Raw genomic sequence first — 27,666 nt, 5'->3', positions numbered from 1 at the left:
GGGGCGTAGCCGAATGGCATTTCTGCGATGCGAAACGAAATCGAAACGCCGTGTGAGCGTTTCGTGAGCGTTTGTGCGTTCAGCTACACACACAGTGACGTCAACCAGAGACTTTACAATTCCTGCATAATGCGTGACCAACGTGCGGGACATATTTTACATTCCAGTTGTTATATATATACGTTCATTATATAATTTATACATTCCAGTGTCTCCCGCTACGTGTGTGTCGTCCTTTACCGGCGGGACACATACATAGCGGAGCTGCAACGCGGCGCGCCGACTGCTCGAGCTGATGACGCCTGCTCCAACCATCACTTCAGCGCGGCCACGGAGCCATATGTTACTTTAGTTGGTAAGTTACCTACCAACCCCTACCTACCTTCCTACCTACCTACCTTCTGTACTTTTTAGGTACATACAATAATCTATTATCATTAACACAAGTCAAATTACATATATTCTATTGTAGTGCTATCTTAAAGATAAAGTGGTCACACTACTATAATTATATTATAAATTAAAACCGAATTAAATTACACATTACGAATGGAAAAAAAACACCGCACACTGCACATCAGGGACTGGATGCCTAAGATATATGTATAATTTATTTCGGTTTTAATATACAATACTGTATTAATAATAATCATTGTGGCTCTGTAAGTGGCCTCTTTTTGATCAATTGAGTTTATAAGTTTCACTTCTCGCATGCGATATTCTTTATCACATACGAGAAATGCCGCCCGGTTGAATTGATGTAAACTCAATAATCCGTAATGTAACTCAAATCGAATACCTACGTACAAATTAGACCTTGCGCTAATTTTATTTTATAATCTTAGTAGATTATACTATTATTAAGTATGATAGGATCCACCCGTTATATTAAACTTTTTTTTCTTTTCAGCGAGCAATCCCGAATCAAAAGAATGTCCGTATTCCGGCAAATACGAGATACAGAACCGTCACGAACGAAGCGTTAGGTCTATAGAACACAATATTAGGAATGGTAGTAGGCTCTTCAATTTTAGTATAAGCAATATGTCGAGCGCGCCGATGCTGCGAAGTCGGCGCGAAGTGAACGAAGTGGGGTGTGTTGTTAGTGGATTTGATAGGTTGGAAGTGGGGTGTAATTCCGCGAAGAATATGGAGTTTTATTCGAGCTGTGAGAATAAGGAGGTTGTGACGGGTAAGACACGTGTTTTGTTTTATACGCTAAGGCAGGTGCACACAGACTGTGTGTGTGTAAGAAGCGTGCACGTGCACGTTGTAATATTGAGAATCCCTTGCGTGATGTGTATGCCACTGTGCACGATTCTAACATTTTGTGCACACACATTCGCACACAGCTTGTGTGGCCTATTAGTTGCATTAAATACATGGTCCCAATACCAATCTACGTTAAGGACAATTAAAAAAGGTTACACAATATAAGAATATATTTTACTACAAAGTTTGAGAATTGATATTTCTATCGCATGACTTTTTTACGACATCTGTTGTTTGAATAAATTTATTTTGATTATTCTTAACACATTTACTGCCAGTAGGTATGATTTTGTACGAAAATGAACACATACGTATCGCCGGCATCGAAAGTGTTAAAATAGACTTATGTTAGTATACGCGTTTAGTAATGAGACTACCAAAATTGCTGTCAAGTTAAGGTCCTTAGTCCTTACTGATTATCAGTTCGCCAGACGGTAACGGCATGTCAATGATTTGGCGCTGTGACTTTTCACTTTTAAATAACAATCTGTTACTGTCTGTTAGTCATTGCGCCCATTAACTCGGTAGAACAAGGATGAGAAACTAATCTTGTCTGTCCCTCAGCATACACATGCCACGGCGGCTGGTACGAGAACGGCGCGTCATTCGTCGTCACCACGCCGCTTACGCGCGACAGTCGCGCGGCGCGTCGCTACTGTTTCGTGTCGCGCGACCACCGACACGCGCTCACGCTCACTCGGAGCGCGACCAACTGCGAGCGTGTCGTTACCGGCGAGCAGTTGGTGTTCAATGCGAGGAATACCGGTAGGTTTATAGATATCTTTATTTAAAATTAGAATTTTCAAATAAGAAAAAAGTGATTCGTGGTCATGCCACGCTAGCCTTCAAACATTACTAGCCGTTTTTTTCCCGGATAAGCAATGTAATGTTTTTGTACTGATTAATATTAATTTCCTCAAAGTAACGTCAATTCCATGCACTTATTATAAGACCACTAGTCCTAGAAAATACGATGTTATCATTACTGCATTTTACATAATTAAAATATTAAAAAAAAATCCTCAGGTGAATGTCAAGATCAAACCAACGCCCAGCCCCTCCAGAGGCTACCCTCACCCACCATCATCATGCTGACAGGTGTAATTTTACACTACATCATACCGAGATGATTCGGTCATGGCCACACATGTGACGTAGCGTAATTATATTAAGGCTTAGATGTGACCAAGGGGGAATAGACAGACGGAATTTTAAATTTTAAGACATCTATTGGCCACTACAAATGACACCCACAATTGCATCCGATTTGCGGCATTTAATCTCATTTAAAAGTGTGACACGAGAGAGTACAACTTGAATGAAAGTTCCATTTTCTGAGTCTTAAATGTAAAATAAAATGCTCAAACATGGCAACAATTTTGTATGCAATGGTCTTAATTCCATACTTAATCTCTACTCTCTTACGTCGCACTGTAAGTATGGTGTACGCTACTCCTACTTAGCTGGGCTATAAGCATCTCTGTATTATAATTATAGTGTGTTTTATGTGTCTATGACGGTAGTTTCAGTTTGTGACTGACTTTAGAAGTTAGTCCGAACTCCGAAATGTATCAATCGAAAAAAAAACTTAAATATGGATAAATTCATGAAATAAAACTATGGAAACGGATTAAATCGCGTATAATGAATTTAAAATACATCCCGACGTTTCGAACTCTTTACAGCGTTCGTGGTCAACGGGTGACTGAGGAAAAATTAAAATGTGCAAAAGCTACCCACTTACAAGAAATATTAACGAACCATGACCACAAATAATATAGATTTCTAAGGCAGGTTCACACACTATTAATAAAGCCAATTATACAATATTCAAAAAAATTTACCATTACTCTGTTAAAAAAAAAAATAATAATAATAATTAACCAATTAAATTAAAAAAAAAATAATAATAATAATTAACCAATTAAATTTTTTGAATATTGTATAATTGGCTTTATTAATAGTGTGTGAACCTGCCTTAGAAATCTATATTATTTGTGGTCATGGTTCGTTAATATTTCTTGTAAGTGGGTAGCTTTTGCACATTTTAATTTTTCCTCAGTCACCCGTTGACCACGAACGCTGTAAAGAGTTCGAAACGTCGGGATGTATTTTAAATTCATTATACGCGATTTAATCCGTTTCCATAGTTTTATTTCATGAGTAACTATCGCGGTAACCGAAGACAATATTATATGGATAAATTGTTAGATACAAAACGCTTGTCCCTCAGTGACTGAAGATCTGTCACGTTTTGTTTAGGTATCACATTATTATAAGATCTACAAAAGAAATAAAACCTCGGGCTAAATAATATTCTCCCTTGGTCAAATTAGTAAACAAATAGAAATAGTATTTAAGCCCTTTCACGTACTGTATGCTGTCAATTTTGTTTTTTGTGCCTGCGAGTTTTGATGTCATTTTTTTGTACCTCTCGGATTTTATATTTATAAATACACATGTTATTATAGAGATTTTTTACTAGAAATTTGAAGTTTAAATATTAGGTAATAGTTTTTAGCAAATATAAAGTTAATTTATCATTTATGATCTATAACGAATTGAACACACACATTCATAAACATAAGGGCTGTACACACTAGATGCATGTACGAAAACGTGCATTCGTGCGAAAACGTGCATGCACGCTGAGTTATGTACCTACACATCCAGATGAGACATTATTTTCCGTGACGTGTCGTGCGCCTGTTTTAGTACTTTAGAGCAGGCACGTACGTGTCACGTGTTTGTTTAATGGATTTTTAAGTAATTACATATATGACCATTTAGCAATGAAATACTGTAGATTAAGGTACATATGTATTTACAGGTTAAAGTTGCTAATACGATCTAAAACTTGTTTAAACGAAGTCTTCAGATTTCTAGTAAACAAATCATTACATACATAGGTAAAAAAATATCAATCACATATAATAAGTACACATAATATATCATAGATAGTCCCAAATCGCCTAACTTTTCATGCAATCCTAGTTATGAGATGCAATTTAGCAGAAAAATATAATAGAATGAGCTATATAAATTAATCTTAGAATACCTAGCCTACATTTTTTTCCGTAGGTAAATTAAAGATGTATCACAATTCCTCTTTCATATTAAATGTTAAAAATATTTTTCGTGTAGATACTAAATTCAGTTTTTATGCACTATTAATATTTCTATATAATACCTTTAGTCTGCTAAACCAACTTTCTCAATTGGAGAATGTGGCAAACAAGAAATACCACGCCTATTTCTACAGATAATGTGGTTTGGCAGATTACCAACACCTCCATTATTTGACCAATATTTTCGTTACTAAAAGACAAGTAGGGGCCCTAAAAAAATCAAAGTAAGCACGGAAAGTGGATCACCTAGTGATTTTAATTCCTGCCTTTAATGTGGTGAAAATAGTCAGATGATACTATCTGCATTAATTTGTTATTCTTGCATCCAAATCAGCTTTCATGTATATATAGGTTTTCAGCCTTCATAATATAACTTAGAAACGCACATTTAATTAATCCTATTGAGCGTATTTATCCTTTTTGCCATAAAAAAAAATTCGTAACCCCTTATTCGATTAAAAATGGAAACAGTTAAGCTGTTTGCGTTAATCCTTTTAGTTTTAGGCGTTATAATGCAGACACGTTCAAATTCAACGTTTCACTATTGTATGATTGTATTTTTTTTTTCAAAGACAGAAGGAACGGGATTATTTTATATAAGTTAAAAAATACACTTTCCCTGAAACAAACGTGACTATGTTCACCGCTTTTAAAGTGTTAATATTTTGGGGTATTTTTATTGAAGTTATTATGCGCATGCAGCATGTTTCCATAATAAAGACAAAAATGTATAATTATAGTTTTGATCTGATTTTTAAGATAGAGAAACGTTGAATGAAAACAGAAGTTTTGCTTATTAGATCTACAAAATGATGTGAATGGTTGTGATATATTTCTTGTTGCAACAATTATAAATATATTAGAAGCTTTTCTATATTAATATGTCACTGCTGAATTATTGAGATTTAAGTTTACGTAATAGACGTTGTAAAATTTGAAAGAACGGGCAAAGTAAGACAGGATGTATTTGCTAAATTGACTGATAATAAAATCAAATTGCATAAAAATACTAAAATTAAAATGAAAAAGAAAAACCTGTCTGACCGTTGGTATTTTTACAAAATACATTCTATAGACATTTACCGAATATTTTCCCTTTCACAAAATAAAATACATAATTAAAAATATTATTACATATTGCTTTAGATTTATTAATTTACTTAAGGAATGCTCAGTTACAAAAACATTAGGAATAGAGCACAACCAACTTAAACCGCACTGTATGCACTGTAAGTTTTCCTTTGTAGATAGACACAATACTCATTGCAAAATATCATAAGAACAGTTAGCTTTAATACTCTGCGTCGGAGACTGTATATTCTTAGTTATTTTCTATACATTTGTTAAATTAGTGTCCAGTTTAGCAATCTTCTATTACTGAGAATATCATAGCATCTAACTCTATCACGATGAGTTTTCTATAAGCTACTACGAAAGCTCAAACTCTCGACTAATTTATCGATATATAGAATCAGACCATTAGTCTGTTTTCTTAGTCTAAAATAATAAAAAATGTAAGCATTTCGTCAAAAAACGGACAGTACAAAAACCCATCGTAAAAGTAGTCAAAATTAGGTAAATGTCCACTGGCGAGCAGATATATCGTACATTGACACACGTACATTAAAAAAATCTTTGGAAGAGTAGGTATAGACAGGGATAGGGAAAGCCCTATCCCTGTCTATACCTACTCTTCCAAAGATTTTTTTAATAACGAGTTAGTGCTTTCGTAGTAGCCATATTAATAAATTTTTCACTTGGAAGCTTAAAATATGTACAAAAATTGTTACACATGTTATCGCCTAGATAAATAATGATTTAGCAATAATTTTAAGGTTTTCATTTGTTTTTGTTAGTTTTTTTTAACCATAAGGGCGCACTTACATTACACATTTTTGGTGCGTATGTATACCTTCTAATTAATATTCTATGCAGCGATTAGGTACCTACACTGATTCAGTTGCCACTTGTAAAAACATGTCGGTTGTAAAAGCACCTTCGGTACCTACGTCGTTCACGTAGTGTACCTGTTTCGTTATAACACAGTTAACCGTAAACTAAGTCTAATGTAAATGTGCCCAAAGCTCACCGAGTTTTGTAAATTTTAGTTTAAGTACGGTACCAGCGATGTAAAAATTGACTTACGTTATTTTATTGTAGCCTTATATAATTTTGTACAATATCTACTCATTTTACAATTCTTTGTTACAAGCCCATTTGATGGTCGCTTGGTTATATCAACTTTAATCAAGAGTTAATATCATTAGATACCACTTTTAATATTTAAAAGGCACATTTGCAGACTGTGAGAATTATTCATAGTAAATGTTTAACCATACTAAATGTCGTTATTTATTGGGCTGTCACCGCGCGCGCGCATCAGTCAGTTGATGGCTTTTTTCGGTAAAATATGATCACAGTTCAGATTTCAGAAAGATCAATGCAATTTAAATTCACAGTATTCACACAGAATTAAGATAAGTGGCTCATCAACATAACATAACATTTATTATGGCGGTATCTAAAGTTAGTAGCTCTTAGCGTAATATTAGTATTTCGGTGGCACAAACAATTTGGTGAAAGGTGATATATTTATTCAAACTAGAAAAAACATACAAACCCTTATATGGTAATGTTTTAAAAATTACAGATTTTTAAATTACGGAATACATTAAAAAACCGTACCTACTAAGGCGACGAAATGATTTATGAGTATAAAGAAATCTCCTTAAATGTGGCCTCTATTTATTATTGCGGCTTAAGCGACAGAAGAGTCCTCAAGATTACTCGTGGATTAATAGCAGCATTAGTATATCTATATTATCGCTTATTACAAATGCACATTTTGCGTGTACTATCAGCTGCAAAGGTGCATAGAGAAATCATGAATGAATTCATTAATAAATTCGCCATGCACTTTGCAGCTGATAGTAAATTTTATCCTACCTGGTGACAAGGTAGGATGGCTGAGTATTTATTTAAGTATCTCCCATCGTGTTAATGCGTCTCTCTCGCATTTTCACAAGTTCAACGGGGGTATTTGCGGTTGAACTTACACGTTACAATAATATACGTAATAGCCACAATAAAAGCGTAACCGTCATCGGTTGTGTCACATCACATCACATCACATCACATCACCAACATTATTTGTGTCACCAATTGTTACAACTTCAAAGGAATTTCTTCCTTAATCAAGCAATACTAATTTTAACTATAGAATAGTTTAGATAAGCGAATGAACGAATACTCATTTAAGATCAATGTATATGTAGTTAAGTTAATATAGAAAGCGACAGCAATAATTATATTTGTATTTAAAGCTATTGAGGCGTTAAATTTTTAATAGTTGTGCTTGTTCAGTTATTGGAATTTAACCGATTTTTTTATTGTTATTTCATACACCGAACGAGAAATAAAAATACCTACTCAAACATGTACCTACTTGCGAAGTCAAACATCATTTATTTTAAATCATAGGGACCCAGGTACATATAGGTTTAAAAATACGGACATATATATTTACGTTGCATTTATTGTATTTTGTAAACTTTTCAAAAACGTTACGTGTAGGTACGTAATCTTATCATGTAATGATTGTGCCACTTTTCCTAGAAAGCAATATTCAATGAGTTGACTGTATTTGTGTCATTGTAAATTTATGCGTGTGCATTTACGCGTCGTAATATTATTACATTTATTATTTGTACACAAAAAAACTAAAAAACCGGCCAAGAGCGTGTCGGGCCACGCTCAGTGTAGGGTTCCGTAGTTTTTCGTATTTTTCTCAAAAACTACTGAACATATCAAGTTCAAAACAATTTTCCTAGAAAGTCTTCATAAAGTTCTACTTTTGTAATTTTTTTCATATTTTTTAAACATATGGTTCAAAAGTTAGAGGGGGGGGGACGCACTTTTTTTTCCTTTAGGAGCGATTATTTCCGAAAATATCAATATTATCAAAAAACGATCTTAGTAAACCCTTATTCATTTTTAAATACCTATCCAAAAATATATCACACGTAGGGGTAGAAATGAAAAAAAAAATCAGCCCCCACTTTACATGTATGGGGGGTACCCTAATAAAACATTTTTTTTATTTTTTTTATTTTTGCACTTTGTTGGCGTGATTGATATACATATTGGTACCAAATTTTAGCTTTCTAGTGCTAACGGTTACTGAGATTATCCGCGGACGGACGGACGGACGGACGGACGGACGGACGGACAGACAGACATGGCGAAACTATAAGGGTTCCTAGTTGACTACGGAACCCTAAAAAGATGGCGCACCGCTTCTGTGCACGGCACGCACGCACACGCACACGTGCACTTGCACGTCACGCACACGCCGCCGGTGTAGACAGTTCCTAAGGCTTTCAAACTTTCATTTCAACAGGATCAAAATTAAAGTCGGTAAAATTCCTAAACTGAACAAGTGCGGTAGACAGTTGTGACTAAGGATGCTAGTTGTTAACTTAAAGTGACAGAGATACTATTTTTCAGATGCGGGGAAAACGGGAATATTCTCAAAATATATTTTCCTTAAAAAATGTTTTTAGAATATTCCCCAGCAGATCAGTGTTCCCATTGTGTGATATAGGTATTTGAATTAATTAAGTATAATAGTCAGCATGGATTATTAAATAATAAACAGCGAAATTAATGTGGTGTTTTTTTCCAAACTGACCCCTCGAAACATCGTTGATATCGTGCGGTTTGCAATTCAGCAATTTGTCGAGTTGATTTCTCCTATTCTTGTAGCAAAAATGTATACCTAAGCAAATCAGTGTATGTTCCGGTTCCAAAACAAATACTAGTACTATCTAAAATATAGATACGAATCCCTTTTTGCTCTGTTGTTAAAGAAAGCCCAGACCACGAGCACCTTAACCCCTCGTATGCTTAGACACGGATCCGTGCGTGGGAATTTTAATCTATTGTTTTAAATGTCAAGGTCACTATTTCAATGATCAAAATTGACGGGCCACATACGAGGGGTTAAGTGCGTTTTCACATTATCGACAAGGGCTGATATCCTATACATCAAAGACGCCATCTTTGATTTTTGCCTTTGACATCCTTCCAATATCGAATCGGATAATGTGAAAACGCTCTAAAGCGACCAGCGTGTCTGAATTATGGATCGAGAGCTGTAGTAGGTGCATGGGGTGGCGATCACACTAGATCAACGGACATAGCACACTAGTTCGACAAAAAAAAACTTCATCGCATCGGTGCGTCCCTATCGCACTTACAAATAGTGCGAAAAGGACGGCCTGACGTTATATCGTTTATCACGCGACCATGCTTGCCTGCAACGAGTAGGCGTTACGAAGCCCTACATAGCCCCATAGGAGTAGAAGAACTCTCGACCTTGACACTGGCGAAATGAGGAGGCACACTCAAAGGTTATGACAGATGGCGCCACCCTATTAGTCCATACGTGAGAGCGAGAAGGTGATATGTTTTATCTCTCTTACATATGAATGACAGTGACATGCCTAGACACTTGCACAGGCGCCGCCTGGCGGGATAAAATGTCAGTGTGCCTCCTCATTGGCTTGATGGACAGACGCCATAAGAATTAAAAATTAATTGACTCCAAAATCAGTGTGGTAGGAACAATTAAAACCATATTTTGCGATATGTAATAATTATACAAAGATAAATCATCTATTTAAATCGGCACATTGAAATACCTTAAAGGTTTTAAACCTTACGTTTCATACAGCAAACAGTTAAAAATATCACACTTTTAGTGAAATTGCATCACTTAAACTTATTTACATTTATATTAATTATAATTATATAAACAAAATAATCTTTTGAATGTGATATAAAGTTTAGTAAGTAGATCACATGCATTGATTTTGACAGTAATAATTGAACAAGAAGTACCTATGGTGCATTAGGGTGATTCCGAAACAAAGAAATTCTCGGGTAACTAAATTCGAAAGGGGAATCTTGATATGATGGAAATAATGGTGGTTACTTTCGGAATTACCTAATGCACCTTACTAATTTTTTTAACAAAAAATGCACTTTATCAGATAAGCAACATTACCCGTAGACAGACAGTCAATGTATTAAAGCATAAAGATGCGAACAAAGTGGCAAAAATGTTTATACGAATCGGAGCGAACCGATTTTCATGCGAGTTTTGCCTGTCAACTTGCGTGCTTAGTTGCTAATTAACTAGAATTGGCAGAATCCACCTGGCTCAAAATAGCAAGGAGTAAAAGCCATGATAGGAAAAAAAAAAACTAGATAAAGAGAATCAATTTCGACTGAGGAGCGCATAAACTCGTGTACGATTCTCGCATACGTGTTTTGTTTACACGGAGACATACAAACATCAAAGCCGAGGCGATTATCGCCTCCTCCCGTGCGATATCGTACATTGTATGATTTGGGTTGACATCTAGACTATTTAGTACCTAAGTGTGTTGCATTTTATCTTTGACTAGACCTATAGGTAGCTAGACATATACGAGTAGGTATGTATACATTTATGTGTTTGACTATTTTTCTGATGAACATAAACTTCTACCTTCTTTTTGTAATTTTATCATAATCAGAACTATTTATTGGGACTTTTTAAGAGACAACATTTTTTTATCGAACTGTCTATATATTATTAAATTTTTGTGACAAAGTTGATTTAACAAACTTGTTACATTTAATTTTAAGGTTTCATAAATGAATGAACTTATCAAAAATACTATTGGGCCATTTTTTTCAAAGTCATCCCCCCTATTTTTTTTGTAACATGGGTATTTTTTACGCGAATCGCGAGGTCTTTCCTTTCGATCCTGATAGGAGAAAAAAAATGTCCCACGATTTCCATACATTTTTCAGAACTTCCATTCCGTTACCGCCATACAAAATGTATGAAAAAATGGTAATGGAATTGGAAAAAACCTTGGGACACTTTTTTTCTCCTATTAGGATTGAAAGAGAAAGAACCTTATAAAATTTTCCAAGTCCAAAAAGAAAGTGGAGTGAACAACTTTGAGAAAATGGTCCTATTATGCTTGATTGTTACTTAAAACCATCAATCAATATTGTGATTATTTTTTAATAATCAAAATAGGTGCTCTTCTTAGTATTTACATACTGAAACATTTTCTTAGTAAGATTTATATCATTCAAGTTATTCCATCCCTCAGTTTCATACACTTGTGGGTTCTCTTTTATAAATTGAAAAACAGTTGTTTGGAGTTTTTCTAACTTGTACCTTTCCGATATAACTGCAATCTCCATGCAGTTTGCAACATTAATTTGTTCTGCGATAGCATATTGTACTAAGAAAAATAGGTTACCTAACTCAAATTTACCTGCAATATCTAACAGATTAATGCAATCTTGTCTCAATATATCTTTAATAGTACCTGTGTATAAGAATTGAAGGAGCAATTCCATATCATTATCGCTTATATCCAAGAACAGAGATGTATCTGTTTCATTTTTAACCTTGTTTCGTAATAGCGGACTGTGAGCAGCTAATATGATCTTATGCACATGGTATTGCTTCCGACTAGCTGACTCCACTACAAAGTTAGTTTTCTCTTGTTTCGAAAGAAGTTCACCGAAATCATGGTTAAGCTTAATTTGTTTAATTAGATCCATGTTAAAAGGACTCGCAGAATCTGTCTTAATCGCTATAGGGATGCAGAGTATCTTGCCTTCTAGATCCTTTGGTGTTAAGCAATAGGTCTTTACGAAATATTTTTCATCGGGTTGATTTGACTTGAACGCTTGCCACTTAAAGTCATATGGTAAGTAGGATCGTCCAGGCGAGTTACCTGTGACTCCGGTCACATCATGTGTGACCTCCGGGGACTTGCTTATGCCAATGCTGAAGCTGCCAACTTTTCTCAGACATACAAAAAGGTTGAGGAGGCACTTGTTCCCTGGGCAGTATGATGTGTTGAAATAGAACCACAGATCCGGCTCATTGTCCGTGAAAGTGCCTCCTATTTCGTATTCACTGTACTTTTGGAGTTTCGTGGAGATGTCGTAAATACACAAATGTTTTGCGGATGTCGTTTGGCGTTTGTGTAAGGAGGATACGTCATCAATGTTGAACTGAAATTAAAAAAAAAGTATAAGATAGGGTAAAAAGTTAAGTAAGTAGGTACCCAATTTTCTAATAAATGGGCCATTTTTTTCAAAGTTGTCCACCCCACTTTTTTTTGGATTTGGAAAATTTTTATGTGGTTTCCACTCAGAATCGCGAGCTCTTTCAATTTTAATACGAGAAAAAAAGTGTCCCAAGGTATTTTTCCCATTCCGTTACCATTTTTTCATATATTTTGTATGGCGGTAACGGAATTGAAGGTTCAAAAAAATTTATGGAAATCTTGGGACATTTTTTTTCTCCTATCAGGATCGAAAGAGCTCGCGATTCTGAATATTAATTGCGTAAAAATACCCATGTTACAAAAAAAGTGGGGTGAACAACTTTGAAAAAAAATGGCCCAAATAATAGTTTTTTCTTATAAGAGCCTCTATGCAAAGCCAGATCTAGAGGAGATGAATATGCCCTGGACATTAAATCTAGGGGCAAAATTCTAAGTGGTTAGAAGATGGATGGCAAAAATGGATCAAGATATTCTTCTTTGCATCCTGTTACCCTCTGCTGGGGTGTAGGGCTCGAATCATATTTCTCCATTTACTCCGGTCTTGGGCAGTTGCTCACAGCCTGGGCTCCTGCTGAACGGAGCGACGCTTGGTCGATTTAGGCAGGCAGGCATGGTTTGCGCTTTCCGGGTATATTCCAGGTGAGGGTCATTTTGGATATGTGGGTATCAGGTTTTCTGAGGATGTGTCCAATCCAATGCCATTTCCACATCTGGATTTCTTTGAGATATAAAAATCAAGATATTAAAGTTCCTAAATTTTATTTGATTTACCTTCACACACTGACTGCCAGAATTGTCAGCTTGAGGGGCGGGTGCCTCCCGCCTTAGCCTGGGTTGCAATAGATGATTGTTCTGGAAGCCCTCGAAGAATATCATTTTTGACAGCACCGGGATTTTATTTAGAGCTTGCAGCAGCAGCTTGCTAGTCTGCGTCTAAAAATACAAAATTTGGTTTACTGGATATATTTAGTCATTACATTACGTGACAATGATTCGAGTTGGATTTTCCGGCAGTTTTTGTTGATTACCGATATGAGTCATTTTGTTGATTGCATCATTTAATTGTAATTTCAAGACTAGACATGCAATAAAAGTGGGATGCATGTATTGTTGTCCATCCTTTATAATAACTGTTCCTCTACACCCCGATATTCAGTATAAGACACAAATATCATCAATACAATAAAAAATATGATGACAACATTTCTAGCCTTTGTTTTCGTATGCAAAATTACCTGCAATTTCTTTTCAAACGAATGTCGGCACTTTAACTGAAGTACTGCTTCGTAATTGTAATGTTACTTCTAAGTTTTCCTAACATTAATATAATAAAACAGACTCTTTCGCAGAGTTTTATTTCGGTTTTATTCACAAAATTATGACCTACCAATACTTCGAAATGAGTTGGATGACAGATGACAGGTTTGTTTTCCGTGTTTTTTCCACAGAATTATAGTTAAGCCAGAATGAGTAGTTTGGTCAAAAAGTGTGTCCACATGAGAGGGCATTATTTGGGCTGGTGTCCCTCTCGCACTTACTAACAATGTCAACCATGTCAACATTATTCAGGGACGTCATCACTGTCATGCATTGGAAATACCAGTCAATTTTCAAAGTTACTACCAAATGTACTATACCCAATTAGGCGTCATCCATATATTACGTCACAGTGTAAGGGGGGGGGGGGGGGTCATACTAAATGTGACAATCCCTGTTAAAGGGATACAAAAAAGCGTGACATAGGGGGGGGGGAGGGGTCCAAAAACCTGAAATTTGGTGTGACGTAATATGTGGATGATCCCTTAAAGGTATTTTTTAATTATACAAATCTTTGAATTATTGGCATCAAAATAAATACATTATAATTATTTGCCAATAAAAAGCCTTAACTAAAAATAATTACAAACAGTAATTAGTCAATACCGCTCCTCACCGCCTCCGGTGCTAAAGTGCCCATAATGCTTGCGGCATTACCCCGTCGGATCGCTATAGCCAGCCTTTAGGCCACCAGAAACGATTCGGAGCGCGGGTCTTCTCCCTTTAACTTAAGTCGACGGCGCACGTCACGCACAAAATGCTTCGCGTCCGCGCCCCAGCAGCCTGCCGTCTCCACCGCAAAAGGAACAAAAAAGTACCCCGGGCCCAAAGGCGCATGCCTGGGCCATGCATGGGCTTTGCCAATTCTTTAAAATATATCGGAACCCCAGTTTAAATATAACACTAAAATAATACAAGAAGTTATAAAATCAGGTAATATACAGATAAAAATACTACTACTATGGTAACCTCATTAACACTGGCCACACGTGCGAGAGGGACACCAACCCAAACAATGCCCTCTCATGTGGACCGTTTTCGCTAGTCTGATATGATCACCTTTCTATCTCAGTGATAAGGTTTAATTTAGTATGGCAAAAAATGTGATTGCGCTGTCCCCTGTAAAAGTCTTTGGTTTTTCCGCACTGTTTACAAAATTTATTTTGTTTTTATTAAACTGCATATGTTAAATTAAATTAGCATGTGATAAATTGAACACATTGAAATTGGCAAATAACTAATCTTAATTGATAATCAATCGACAGCTCGACATATCTCAAAATATTAAATCTGAACGCGTTCATAAGAAAGACAATATTACCAACTTCAAGAAAATCATTAATGAGTGCTGCCAACACTGATATCAGTCATGTGTAGTTGTTGTAGATTGTAGTAGGTATCGTTGCTTGCTTGCTTTCTTTACTTTGCACCGCGCGTCGTCTACAAATTGGACTTAAATTGAAAGAATATTTATCATATTACATTCAAGTTAATAATATTAACTTAATACATAATAATTAAACGTAAACAACATACAACCGTGCCAATAATATGAGGATGTGTAGAAATATGTGAAAGTGACAGTCGCAACAATCGACTCAGTTTTTGTGATTATAATGTTATTTCGCACAGTTTCAAGTCCACCAATTTGTATGTGCTGAAATGTTACATTTGGGAGTTCTTTCGTGTATCGTCGAGGACACATGATCCGCGATGTTCGAGGCGGGATAGCAAGCGCTTGCACGATCAACATTTATAATGCAACAAGATTGTTTAGCGGACGAGTGCAAGAGTAAAAGTCTGCGGCGGAGGCCCACGAAGGTTCTGAAGATAGCCGAGAGCTTCACGAACTTGGATGAGACTGCGAAGGCGGGCCGTTTCGTGAGGGGGCCTAACTGGCGAAGGCGTCGTGAGGGACTCGACGGGAGGACCAAGTGTTGTGATGATGATATATGTGCTAAGGAGTCGAGTGTGAGTGATGACAGTGAGAAGGTGGGCGACCGGAGGGTCACGGGCTCGTCGTGCACGGCCCTCCGGACCGCGGTGGCTGCTCTGTACCCGTTTGATGACTTCATCCTGGAGAAGATTGGCTCTGGATTCTTCTCCGAAGTTTTCAAAGTAAGTAACCTGCTTGTACCATGCTGTAAATTATTTGATGGGCTCTACATCAAATTGTAGGGGCATTGTTTACAATCTGGTTGGTATTTTTTTGGTGAATATGAGAGATTAACGGTCAGTCTTAACAATTCAGCCAACCATTTTAAATTTTGTGTTACTGTTGGAAAAATACTAATAAGAAAAATATCCTATTTTTTTGCTATTATTATATTGCTTAAGATGTTACAAAGCTGCAAGAAAATTTTGAAATTTTTAAATTTTTAAATTTTTTTTTTTATCTAGTCAGAGTTTATGTGAATGTCTCAGTATGGGATTATTATTACAGGAAGGTATTACAAAAAGGTTTGAGAACATCTGATTGAAGAGAAACTTGAAGTTGAAGCTATCATTGAGATATATTATGGTGTACTGTGGACTTGTGGAGTACTATAATATTAAGTGGCAATCATATTTTTCTTTTGCATGCTTTAACAGCCAAATATGTAATGCTTGTAAAGTTGACCACCCCATTTTTTTGTCTTCAAATGGCATATCTAAATTCCCATAAGGCATGAAGCAATGAAGGTAGACAGTCTTCATTGCTTATGGATGCCTGTAACATCAGGAATTATCTTTTGAAATTTTGCTACAGAAAGATTGATTTAAATAATATGTACTGTAGATTGCATATTATGCATATTGTGCATTATGTATTACAGGCTGTGATATTTTTATCCCATATTACCACAATGTCACATTGACTTTGTTGACAGATAATTAAACACACGGGAACCAAAAATTGGCTCAGGTTTTGAACTTTATTGTCTTTTTATGATTTTGTTTTTCAATATTTTTTCGGAAAGCAGCCAAATTGTGTCCATACCTACCATGGTATTGACTGACTTACTAAATATATAAAAAAAATTGCAGGTGAATTCAGTATCCTATGTAATCTGCAGCAACCTGTATCTCTGCGTAAATTGCCTTTGGCTAGTCTGTGGCAAAGAGTAAGCCAATTTATAATTATAAAAGTATTTGAATTATTCGTGAACCTTCATCTGACGTGCCCGCAAATGCTCCATGGAGGTTATTAGGATAAAAAAGAGAAAAGGTGGAATAAAAATCATTGGAAATCACATTCATACATACAAAAAATTTAACACAGAATATCACATTCTACCATTAACCCCACCTCTAATATTTTGCAAAATAGGTAGTCACTTAACAAAAGAATTCGTCACACAAAACTTGTTAACACAAGTGATGTAAAGAAAGGCATGCCTTTACTCTGACATCATTTAGCGGACTTATTAGATTGTTAAAGACCTATGCTTGATAAATATTTACTATGAGTAAGGAAAATTAACTGTACTTGATAATTATGGATTTGTGAATTTTTTTTTATTTTTAATTGATGAACTTATGACTGAACCTGTGTCTCTGTGTTACGTATGTGACTTGTCCCTGTCCATAAATTTTTTTTTATTTACATATTTTGACAGTCTCTAAATATGCCGTTGGTTGGTTACCACCGACGCAAAAACGATGGGGTCTTTCTGTCTTTTCTGTTTCGTCTCGAACGGATGAACCGATTTAGATTTAGTTTTTTTTAAATGAAAGCTTAATTAGTCGGGAGTGTTCTTAGCCATGTTTTATGGAAATCTGTCCACTATGGCAGGTTTTTTTTTTTTTTCAAAATTTATTTACGTTATTATATCCTGATTGTTGTCATTCTCCATGTGTCGTATATTCTAGATTTGATAGATATTGCTAATTACTATTGAATGCAAATGAGAACAAAATATTATAATATCTACCAGCCTTAACTTTGTTACTAAGTAATTCATGAGTTTGTGTTTTTTTTTACTTTAAGAGTAGGTAATTGTGCGTCAATTATTCAATTCTTTTGTGACGTTAATAACTTATCAGCTAAGGTGTCATAGGGTCGAGTGTCATAGTTTTTTCTGTAATTATGTTAATGAATAGGTAGGTACCTGTTTCAAGTCTAGGAAAAAATACATCATTTTTCCATTCACTTACCATTGCCTTGTACCAGTTGTACCTAACGAATCAACAGAATATCCGGCCTAGTCTTCAAGAATAACTTAAACCTTAAAAATACAACAATATTTTCAATATTAACTATACAGGAAGTACAGGGGAATACAGGAAAGTAATATAAAAAAAAACTTAGTATTCTACCATCAAAAAATCAAAAGTAGGTATGTTAATCATATATGTTTATGAGCAGTTATGATTATGAGCAACACTTTTGGAATGCTCCGTTTCGAATATGTAAGAATTAGCACTCATCCCGATTCTGCTCTCTTACCTAACCGCAATCTTAAAAATATGGACCTCCATGGAGTGAGGGCCTACCGCGAACATGGAATTTCGTTTGGTGCCATTGTGACACAGGATAGGAATAGAATATAATAGAATAGAATTTAAAGAATTTTTCCCCTCACTAGCTCGGAAACACGTGTTTTGTCCTTTAACACCAGCGGGTAAAAACGCATTTTATCCACTAGTGGGTAAAGTAATTTGACCTTGAATAAAGTCAAATTAACTGCTTTAAAATTGATAAAAGTAGGTGAATCTAGTAATAAAGATGATTTACCACCTGTGGAACTACTGGAAGCAGTGATAAACGCATTTTTTGCGTTGTACTTTCCTCGCTATAGTGAGGGGAAAAGTTTTGTGTTACACTCGGGTGCAAATGTATTTTACTTCTCGTGTGTTAAAAAACTCGCAAGTTCAGAATTCTATTCTCGAACCACTCGCTTCGCTCGTGGTTCAACTATAGAATCCTTTCACTTGCTCGTTTTTCAATTCCACACTCGGCGTTAAAATACAACTTTGCCCCCTTGTATAACAAATAACTATTATTGTATAACTGTAGGCAAGGGTTTCTAAGGTGCGTTTTGCGTGCTTTAGTGTCTAGACCTTAATAAAACTACCAAAACAACTAGTATACGCTTGTAAAAATTTTAACTTGTAAACATGTTTTCGCAATAAACATATTAAGCTTACCTAAATTCACAAACCTTTCTTGAAGGGCAAGCAAAGTCGATTATTGCGACTGTCGTTGACATTGATAAATATCCAGTAGGATAGGATAGGAATATATATTATCATGGCTTTGAATGGAAATGGCTTTAGGAAATTAGATATTTAGCACTTTTCTGTGATATAATACAAAATACATCTGACCATCACATAGATATGTAGATATACAGCCACCGGCATAAATAAGTGATGATTTCTGTACCTTGTCACCTTTAACCGTTTGACAATTTCGTATGACATTTCAAATAAAACATTAATATGACAAGGTACAGATATCATTACTTATTTATGTCGGTGACTGTACTAAACACATTACATCTGCGTATTAAAATACAAAAAATAAAAGATCAGAATAGGTGGTACGTGTATTCCAAATGTCATTATAGGACATTCCTACACAGATTGACCGAGTCCCACGGAAAGCTCAAGACTCGAGAAGGAGTGCATTTCTTATTAGTATTTTAGGTATTTTTAAGAGATATTAATATTATGAAATTGTGATATTTTTCAACCTAATTATGTTTAAGTATTGGGTAAGACGTTACGAAACGTAGCTAAAATATATTTCTTTGAGAAAGTATTTTTTCAGTATAGTTAGATTAAAAACTAACTTGAATAAAATTTGCAGAGGTTAAGTACCTTCCGTAGGTATATTTTTAAAGTTCTGCCACGAGTCTCATTGTAGTTCTGTAAATCTCAAGTAACCTTATCTGTAACATCGTGTCGTATCTTCAATTAAAATCAACCGAGGTGGAAAAACATCTGTCATAACAGCAGTGCAAGGTCGAGGAGCAACCTCGCCATAAACACGGAGATATTATAAAGACTACCAAGTTTATATGCCGTACTTAACCTTTTTTTAGTTATTTTGTTTTTGAAGATTATAAAAAAGTATGTGTCTATGTTAATAGCTTCTTCTCGAGAGTTTGTTTGTATGAAATGATGATAACTTAAAGCTCGGCCACACATGCGCGTTTTGAGAGCGTAGGCGAAGCGTTAGCGGAGCGCAATGATAGCGGTGCGTCGGACGAACGCTGCTGGCGTTGCGCTCAGCGGACACCGGCGGGAACTAACGAGAGCGGATTGCGAGTGGAACGCCAGTGTTCGTCCGGCGCACCGCTATAATTGCGCTCCGCTAACACTACGCTATCAAAACGCTTTATGTGTGGCGGAGGCTTTAGTGTCAGTACTAGCACAAGGGCCTACTACTAGACTAGTAGTGAGGTGGAAACCACTTAAAAATCTTTTTAAAAAAGTTGTATGAAAAATGTCCTGTTATCCGGTGATAACTTTTTATGATGTAAATTAATCACATTTGAGAGAACTCGTCCTGAACAGATCGAGGTTTGATTTCATGGATTTCTTTTTATTACAGAAAAGAAAAGTACAGAAACTCCCTATGTCCAACAGCAAATATGCGTCTCACTGTGAAACTCGCGCTTACTCTAGTCATATCAATATCATATTTCCGTTTTCTTCAATGTCGTTTTTTTCTCATTTCACATTACGTACATGTTAAAGATCTCTCTATTATCTCAAAAACAATACCTCACGTCAGCGTCGACTTGTTACGTATTGTTTACACGAATTATTTACAAGTGAATACTGAAATGTGGTCACAAAGGATATTATATTCCATCAAATAAAACGTGCTCAATTGTCGGCCCACCCTTTGTTTCTAATTAGAGTTAATTAGTAAACAAGATGGTAAAGAATACCCGTTGAGTTATTTTGTAAACAAACAGCGTTTGAACCAAAATTTTACTTTCAGTACTTATTTATATTTAGTAGGTACTTAGTTTTGTAGGCAAATAATACAAACAAATCTACGCGGAATCGGTTTTCGCCGATCAAACATCACCCGTTAGTATGAACAGGTGTACGCATGCGTTCAGCGTAAGCGACGACGACGCGTAAGCGTATTCATACGAGCGATTTTTGGTATAAAATTTTTATAACCGTACCAAATATTATCACAGAAGAAAAGCTTAGGTGTTTGCATGATGGTAAACTAATTTTGAAACTTGAATTCCATACTTAAACATAAGTTTTTGAGAACCATGAAATAAAACTACCAACCATGTTGACAGTTTAAATGCCCACATAATGCATCGTGATCTTCACCGGACATGGCGAGTTGGGAACTATTTAAGTATGCACGGCACAGGACTTTTCCTTGTTCCCCTCACGATCCACTGTTCCCACTTCAGACTGTCCATTCAACGTTTTCCTTTCTGTACTCATGGCATGGCTATTCGTCGTTCATGGAACTGGATTCCAATCGCTACAGAAGCCTTAAAATATAGTATGTTATATACCTAGCATAGAATTGAGTAGGACATGTTGCCAGGCGGAGTGAGGCCAGATGGACCAAAATGTTGACAGATTGGTGGCCGCTTCGGAAGGGCCTACTGTCCGTTGGCTCGTTTGATGAATATCCGATAAATCATGAGACACTTCTGGATGAGACAAGTCCAGGATCGGGATTAGTGGGAAATGTTTTAGTCGCGACGTCAGTGGTAACATCCTGCTTCTTATCCAGCTTGCTTAGGGACCATCCACACTCATAAGACGCATGTCTTGCGGCACGCAACGGACGTCTCCGCCACGCCGCCTGAATGTAATTCAAAAAACGTCTCCTCAGTACATTTTGTATAGGAAGGACGTAAGACGCGCCCCAAGGCGGCGTGGCGGAGACGTCCGTTGCGCGCCGCGAGACACGCGACGCCTAAGTGGGGACGCTGCCTTATACTCCACCTACCCCACCTGCTAAGTAAAAGTACTTTAAATTCCGGTCGTCTACTAAGATCACCCTCAGCTCTAGATTTCAAGTCTCGGTGGCTTTGAGCTAGTGGTCTGCATTTCAGCTTTAAAGCGACCACATAAAGTTACGTTAAGCGCTCCTTGCCTGACAAATTCTTGCATAAAGGCACAACTTCGTAGTGAATACTAAGAAATGGCTAGAAGTTTATCCAGTTTGGCATGTTTCTTATTTATTTTGATAGGGGCCGTCCATAAATTACGTCATTCTAAATTAGGGGGGGGGGGGTTTGGTCTGCGGATGACGGTAAATGATAGATGGGGGGGGGTGTTTCGAAATTGACGTCATTCTTATTTATTTATTTATAGTTTATTTTTCACGTACAAAAAGATTATTTCTAAAAAGAAATTTCTTCCAGCACACCTAGTAAGTGAGACTGCAAATGTGAGAGGCGGCTAAGGCGCATACAATACTAAAATAACTCATAATAAACATACATAAGGAATGCAACATAGATGTACACAAATACAGTAATAACTACAGATAAAATACTCTAACAATAATATTACATATAATACTAGCTGCCCGCCCCGGCTTCGCCCGTGGTACTTAAATGTATTATACATATAAACCTTCTTTAAGAATCAGTCTATCTATTTAAAAAAACCGCATCAAAATCCGTTGCGTAGTTTTAAAGATCTAAGCATACATAGGGACAGACAGCGAAAGCGACTTTGTTTTATACTATGTATTTATGTTATATTATAAGTAGTTATATTATATCAATGATTATTGCCAAAGTAAAAATAATAAAAGATGATTCTATAACCAAGTGTTTTAATCATATAATACCCTATTTTTCTCAAATCTGCAATGTTTTATTTTGTCAAACTGGTAATGACGTCAATTTTGGGAGAAGGGGGGGTCATTAAGATATGACGATAGGATGATTATAGGGGGGGGGGGGTCTAAAATCTGAAAAAATCGATGACGTAATTTATGGACAGCCCCATACTAGCTTTTGCCCGCGGCTTCGCTCGTGTGAGAAAGAGACAAAAAGTAGCCTATGTCATTCTCCATCCCTTCAACAATCTCCACTTAAAAAATCACGTCAATTCGTCGCTCCGTTTTGCCGTGAAAGACGGACAAACAAACAGACACACACACTTCTTCAGAGCACAACTCTTGCTAATCATCGAATTCCACGAAGATGAAAAGCCTTGCCCTTCATTTTGATTGAAATTATCGATGTTTTCTGATTTCAATCGTTCCACGTACTTTCCTACTATAGTAAAGACGTTCAGTTGAAAGGATTTTCCAAGATTTTATTAAATCGCTGTGTCAGAGTCGGCCTATTCAGAGCCAGACGGCTGGAATTTGATTAATCCACCGTGTTTTTAATGGGGCGCCTCGGGTGTTCGAATATTAAGTTTTACAATATTTGCCTCGTGTCCCGGGGGTTTCCGCTGACGTTGTTCGTTAGAAAGTTAATAGCTAGATCAGAGCTTCAGTCTTTAAGGCTACAGTCAGGTAAACTATGATTATCTGGTTTAATAGGGCTAGGCTTTTACATTTGATCTGTTGTTCCTTATTTTACTCATCAGAAACAAGAGGTAGTTTTATACAACTCGTCAAAACGAAAACGAATTTTGCTATACCGACATTCTGTGTGTTAATTTAGCCACGTTTAGTCCAAAACTTCGACATGGCAAGAGTTTTAAACACTGCTTAAATAACAACCCTTCTGTCTTCAACGTAGGCCGGGCAAAGGATAAATATACGTAATATACTGTAAGCGGATTATACACAACCCAATCTCAGACATTATTAGAGAAGGTCGCTTAAGTCAATCCGATCGGGTTTTGACGTAAGGCTGCTTTCAAAAAAAACGTCAAAAGAATGTAAAATTGATAGTTTTAGTCGGTGAAATACTACACTTTCCGTTATCCAATAGATTTATTTAATTCAAGTTTCAGTTAGAGCATCTTATTATCTCAATTTTTATAAGACTGGATTTTTGAAAACTAACTCACTAAATTAATTATGAATTTTTCTCTAATGCACGTTTAGAAAAACGCACGTATAGAGCTGAATCAGTCGATCTTATTTGTAAAATTTGGACAATTTTGAATATTAAAACGGGTAAATTTATAATTCGTATATCCTGTACCACAATCATTTCAGACTAGATTTTTATTTTAAGTTTTTGAAAAAGAGTAAACTAGCCTAAGGCGAATTCAATTTTTTTCAGAAATTACCTAAAATTAAGTGACAATTTCTTTAAAAATCTACATCACATAGAAGTAAGTTTTGTACTAAATTAATCTGCAACGTTTACTTAAATTGCTGTTATGCCTTAGTGATTATAAATTGCTATTATTGATTTTTGCCAATTTTTTGAAAACGAGCCTTCACCGGTACAATTATTACCACTTTTGGACATTTTCTCATATTTTGTTAGACCAAGTAGAAAAAGTCCTATAATGTGATATATATTTATAAACTACTCGCAAAGCCCTTTAATTTGATACCACACACGGTATGATCGAGCGCTCGGTTGCGATTTCACTATTTTTAACACGAAAGCCCTCTTAAACCATTTAGCAAACAAATTGAAAGACATGTGAAGATACATACATAGATACATACATAGTTACATACATACAATCACGCCTGTTTCCCAGAGGGGTAGGCAGAGATCACGGATTTCCATTTACTACGATCCTGACAAATCACTTTCGCTTCACACCCTTTCATAACGTTTCTCATACACGCTCGTCGGTTTCGAGTACTTCTGACCTGGCCTTTTTGCAATATTTCCCCGATTTGAACAAAAGTTCGCCTAGGTCTTCCACTTCTAACTGACCCTTCCACTCTTTTTTCATATACTTTCTTCGTTACTCTCCTCACAACATAACATTATCTGGGGAAAACCCTTTTAAATATATAGACCTAGTTTGAAACGCTGGTAGTGTGTATTTAGGATTAAATCCTAATAAGTAGCATTAAGTTTTAAGCGTCTTATTACAAAATTAATGTTTGCAAAGCTTGTTTTTTTATATTGGGTTATTTATGTGTCTGTCGACGGCCGATCGTGAGTTCAAGCAGAACGTGACATTCCTAGAAATATCGTGAAACTTGAAAATATTTTTCTCGTTTTCTGAGTCGACGAAGCCCCGCTTTGCGGGGCTTTGTCTAGGGCAGTTGGCTTTCGCATTACTTCAATGCGAAAGCCAACTGCCCTAGTCACCTGACGAAGTTATCCTGCAAATTTGTTGATTAAATGAGACTACTATCAAAACATTACATAAAAACTTTACTATCTGCCTTTTCTTACGATATGTATGGAGTACACTCGAGGAGAGTCTCATCTGATGGTCTTATACATGAATATGACTTGACAGGATCAATGAATCCGCATATTTCAACAATGTTTACTGACTTCCCCCGGACATCCATCGTAGTACGATCATTCATTTAGCACATCCTCTCATTCATTCATTCTGGGTATGGTTTACATTCGCTTTCGGCTGTTTGAAGTATACTGCGGGAAGTAGTGTTTACACTATGCGGTAGCGTTCGAAGTTAACGTAGTTCGGACTTCGCTATGCTAGGCTACATTTTGAGTTCGGACTTTCGGAGTGACAGAGACGGCGCGTGTGTTTGAACTCAGAATGAGTTTTTTTGGAACGTACTATCGCTGTTTGATGATGATGGTGATTAAGAATCCTTTATAAGACATTTGTTTAGGTATTATGGGACGGACGTCATCTTGTGCCAATTCTTGAACATCAGGGAACATTAAGATGACGATGAGAAAAAGTTAGAAAAGTACGTTTTAAGGGCGGACTTTATGAGTTGTTTTAAATATTGTGATCATTTAACATCTTACAGTTCGATTTGATGTATCCAATAGTTTCTATTTGAACGTAAAGCCCTTGAAGCAATTATGGTAGTATCGGTTTCTAATTCTATAACTCGATAGTTTTTATGATATAGCTAAGTTTTTTTTTAAACAGGATTTTGCAGCTAATAAATAAATTACACAGACGCAGGCGTGGAGCCATTTTGTACATTACAGTTATAATTATTAAACTTCCCCAGAGTTTGAATTGTTTAGTTTATTAAGAATTAAATTGGTGATGGTTTACATACGTTAAAATTTCTATTAAGTAATCATCAAGTAAACAATTTCAAAAATGTATACAGTAAAATCGTATCTCCGGAACCGTGGCTCCTAGGGCCGAGGTTCCAAAGAAAAAAAGGAAATGACACCACAAACCCCCCAAAAAAATTGTCAGGTCATGTACCAAACACCCTGTGTACCTAAGTATCCATATTATTGTCATCGCTACCTGATGGCAACGATGTGTACATCAAGTCCCAAATTCGGCAAATAGGAAGGAAAAATCACAATAACACAATCTCAAGCATCAAAACAATGCTGCCAAGTGTCAACCTTCCCAGCCAGGTAAATATGCGAGGAAGTTTCCCCGCAAGGAAGTGACTCAAGTGAATCACACAACCTTGCGGACCGAGACTTGAGCGGTTTATAAATCGTATAATTATCGTAGTTGCCTACTGTTTACTGTTCATATACACATGTTGCTAGGGAGGCGAGGTATGTTTAGTGTTATTGAGTAAAAACCGGCCAAGAGCGTGTCGGGCTACGCTCAGTGTAGGGTTCCGTAGTTTTTCGTATTTTTCTCAAAAACTACTGAACCTATCAAGTTCAAAATAATTTTCCTAGAAAGTCTTTATAAAGTTCTACTTTTGTGATTTTTTTCATATTTTTTAAACGTATGGTTCAAAAGTTAGAGGGGGGGGACGCACTTTTTTTCCTAAAATATTTCCGAAAATATTAATATTATCAAAAAAACGATCTTAGTAAACCCTTATTCATTTTTAAATACCTATCCAACAATATATCACATGTTGGGGTTGGAAGGAAAAAAATATCAGGCCCCACTTTACATGTAGGGGGGGTACCCTAATAAAACATTTTTTTCCATTTTTTATTTTTGCATTTTGTTGGCGTGATTGATATACATATTGGTACCAAATTTCAGCTTTCTAGTGCTAACGGTTACTGAGATTATCCGCGGACGGACGGACGGACGGACAGACAGATATGGCGAAACTATAAGGGTTCCTAGTTGACTACGGAACCCTAAAAAAGGAAGGAGAGATACAAATTGTATCTATCTATAGGAGCTTTTAAAGCGCCTGCCTTCGGACATAGGCCTCTTCTTCATTCCTCCACGCCTCTCGGTTCATTGCCATCTGCATCCAGTTCTCGTCAGCTTGTTGGCAGACTTCATCCTTCCGTCTCATGAGTGGCTTGCCATGAGCGGGTATTGGTTATTTTTTGTATAGGTAGTTAGAAAGAAGGAAATGTATTTACTGTTTAAGACGAGATTCAAATTCGCGACAATGGAATTTGAACCCGCAGTTCGGCCAACTTAGCTAACTAACAAGAATTGCGTTGATAGCAAATATTTTCCAACATATTCTTCATTTATGTACACTCAGAAATTCAGAACTACGTATACTAGTTCGCCGGACGACATCGGACTGTTAGTTATTCGCAAAAAGCAGAACCGAATATGACGATATCATCCGGCTAATGTTATTTTGTGGGCCCCTTTAGGGGGGATGGTTTTTCGCTATTTCTAAGCATCGTGGTGTTTTAATTCTAATGATTCAAGATTCCAATTTATTAGAATATTTCAATAAAAAAATTCCAGTCGAAACAATAAGGTAGGTAACGTATTTGTTCCATATCAAGTAGTGATTCAGTAAATGCTTCCAAATAGTTCTACGTGAGTTCACTATCAACATTCGCACTGCGTACACGCGACATGACATAATAAAA

General features: G+C 36.2%; 3 protein-coding genes across 6 annotated transcripts in view; 2 read left to right on the top strand and 1 right to left on the bottom strand.

The window, feature by feature from the left end:
- LOC125226077 overlaps nucleotides 1-2,930 on the top strand; it is a 184,170-nt gene extending 181,240 nt beyond the window's left edge. For all 3 annotated transcript variants that reach the window (XM_048129924.1, XM_048129925.1, XM_048129923.1), the window contains exons 10-13: nucleotides 210-355; nucleotides 911-1,192; nucleotides 1,837-2,037; nucleotides 2,299-2,930. In XM_048129924.1, coding sequence (XP_047985881.1) covers nucleotides 210-355; nucleotides 911-1,192; nucleotides 1,837-2,037; nucleotides 2,299-2,402 — 733 coding nt within the window. In that variant the 3' untranslated portion in view covers nucleotides 2,403-2,930. The remainder of the gene's footprint in view (nucleotides 1-209; nucleotides 356-910; nucleotides 1,193-1,836; nucleotides 2,038-2,298) is intronic.
- An 8,309-nt stretch (nucleotides 2,931-11,239) lies between these two features.
- LOC125226551 lies at nucleotides 11,240-14,019 on the bottom strand. 2 transcript variants are annotated; one of them, XM_048130545.1, is made up of 3 exons: nucleotides 13,935-14,019; nucleotides 13,319-13,480; nucleotides 11,240-12,491 (listed from the first exon to the last, which is right to left on the bottom strand). In XM_048130545.1, the coding sequence occupies exons 2-3, from the start codon at nucleotides 13,421-13,423 to the stop codon at nucleotides 11,481-11,483; spliced, it is 1,116 nt and encodes a 371-aa protein (XP_047986502.1). In that variant the 5' UTR covers nucleotides 13,424-13,480; nucleotides 13,935-14,019; the 3' UTR covers nucleotides 11,240-11,480. The 2 variants fall into 2 exon arrangements, with proteins under 2 accessions (XP_047986502.1, XP_047986501.1); XM_048130544.1 differs by lacking the exon at nucleotides 13,935-14,019 and adding an exon at nucleotides 13,783-13,928.
- A 1,237-nt stretch (nucleotides 14,020-15,256) lies between these two features.
- Nucleotides 15,257-27,666, top strand: part of LOC125226346 (dual specificity testis-specific protein kinase 1) — a 133,013-nt gene continuing 120,603 nt past the window's right edge. The window contains 1 exon segment of the mRNA XM_048130306.1: nucleotides 15,257-15,982. Within this exon segment, the coding sequence (XP_047986263.1) occupies nucleotides 15,623-15,982 (360 nt within the window). The 5' untranslated portion in view covers nucleotides 15,257-15,622.

Source organism: Leguminivora glycinivorella, chromosome 5, assembly GCF_023078275.1.
Source record: "Leguminivora glycinivorella isolate SPB_JAAS2020 chromosome 5, LegGlyc_1.1, whole genome shotgun sequence".
Taxonomy (NCBI): Eukaryota; Metazoa; Arthropoda; class Insecta; order Lepidoptera; family Tortricidae; genus Leguminivora; species Leguminivora glycinivorella.
This window is presented reverse-complemented; position numbering and strand designations above follow the sequence as displayed.

Coding starts and splice junctions, on each gene's coding strand:
- LOC125226551 (XM_048130545.1), bottom strand. CDS start 13,423: ATGATATTCTTCGAGGGCTTCCAGAACAATCATCTATTGCAACCCAGG. Junction 12,492..13,318: donor CTGGCAGTCAGTGTGTGAAG/GTAAATCAAATA, acceptor TTTTAATTTCAG/TTCAACATTGATGACGTATC.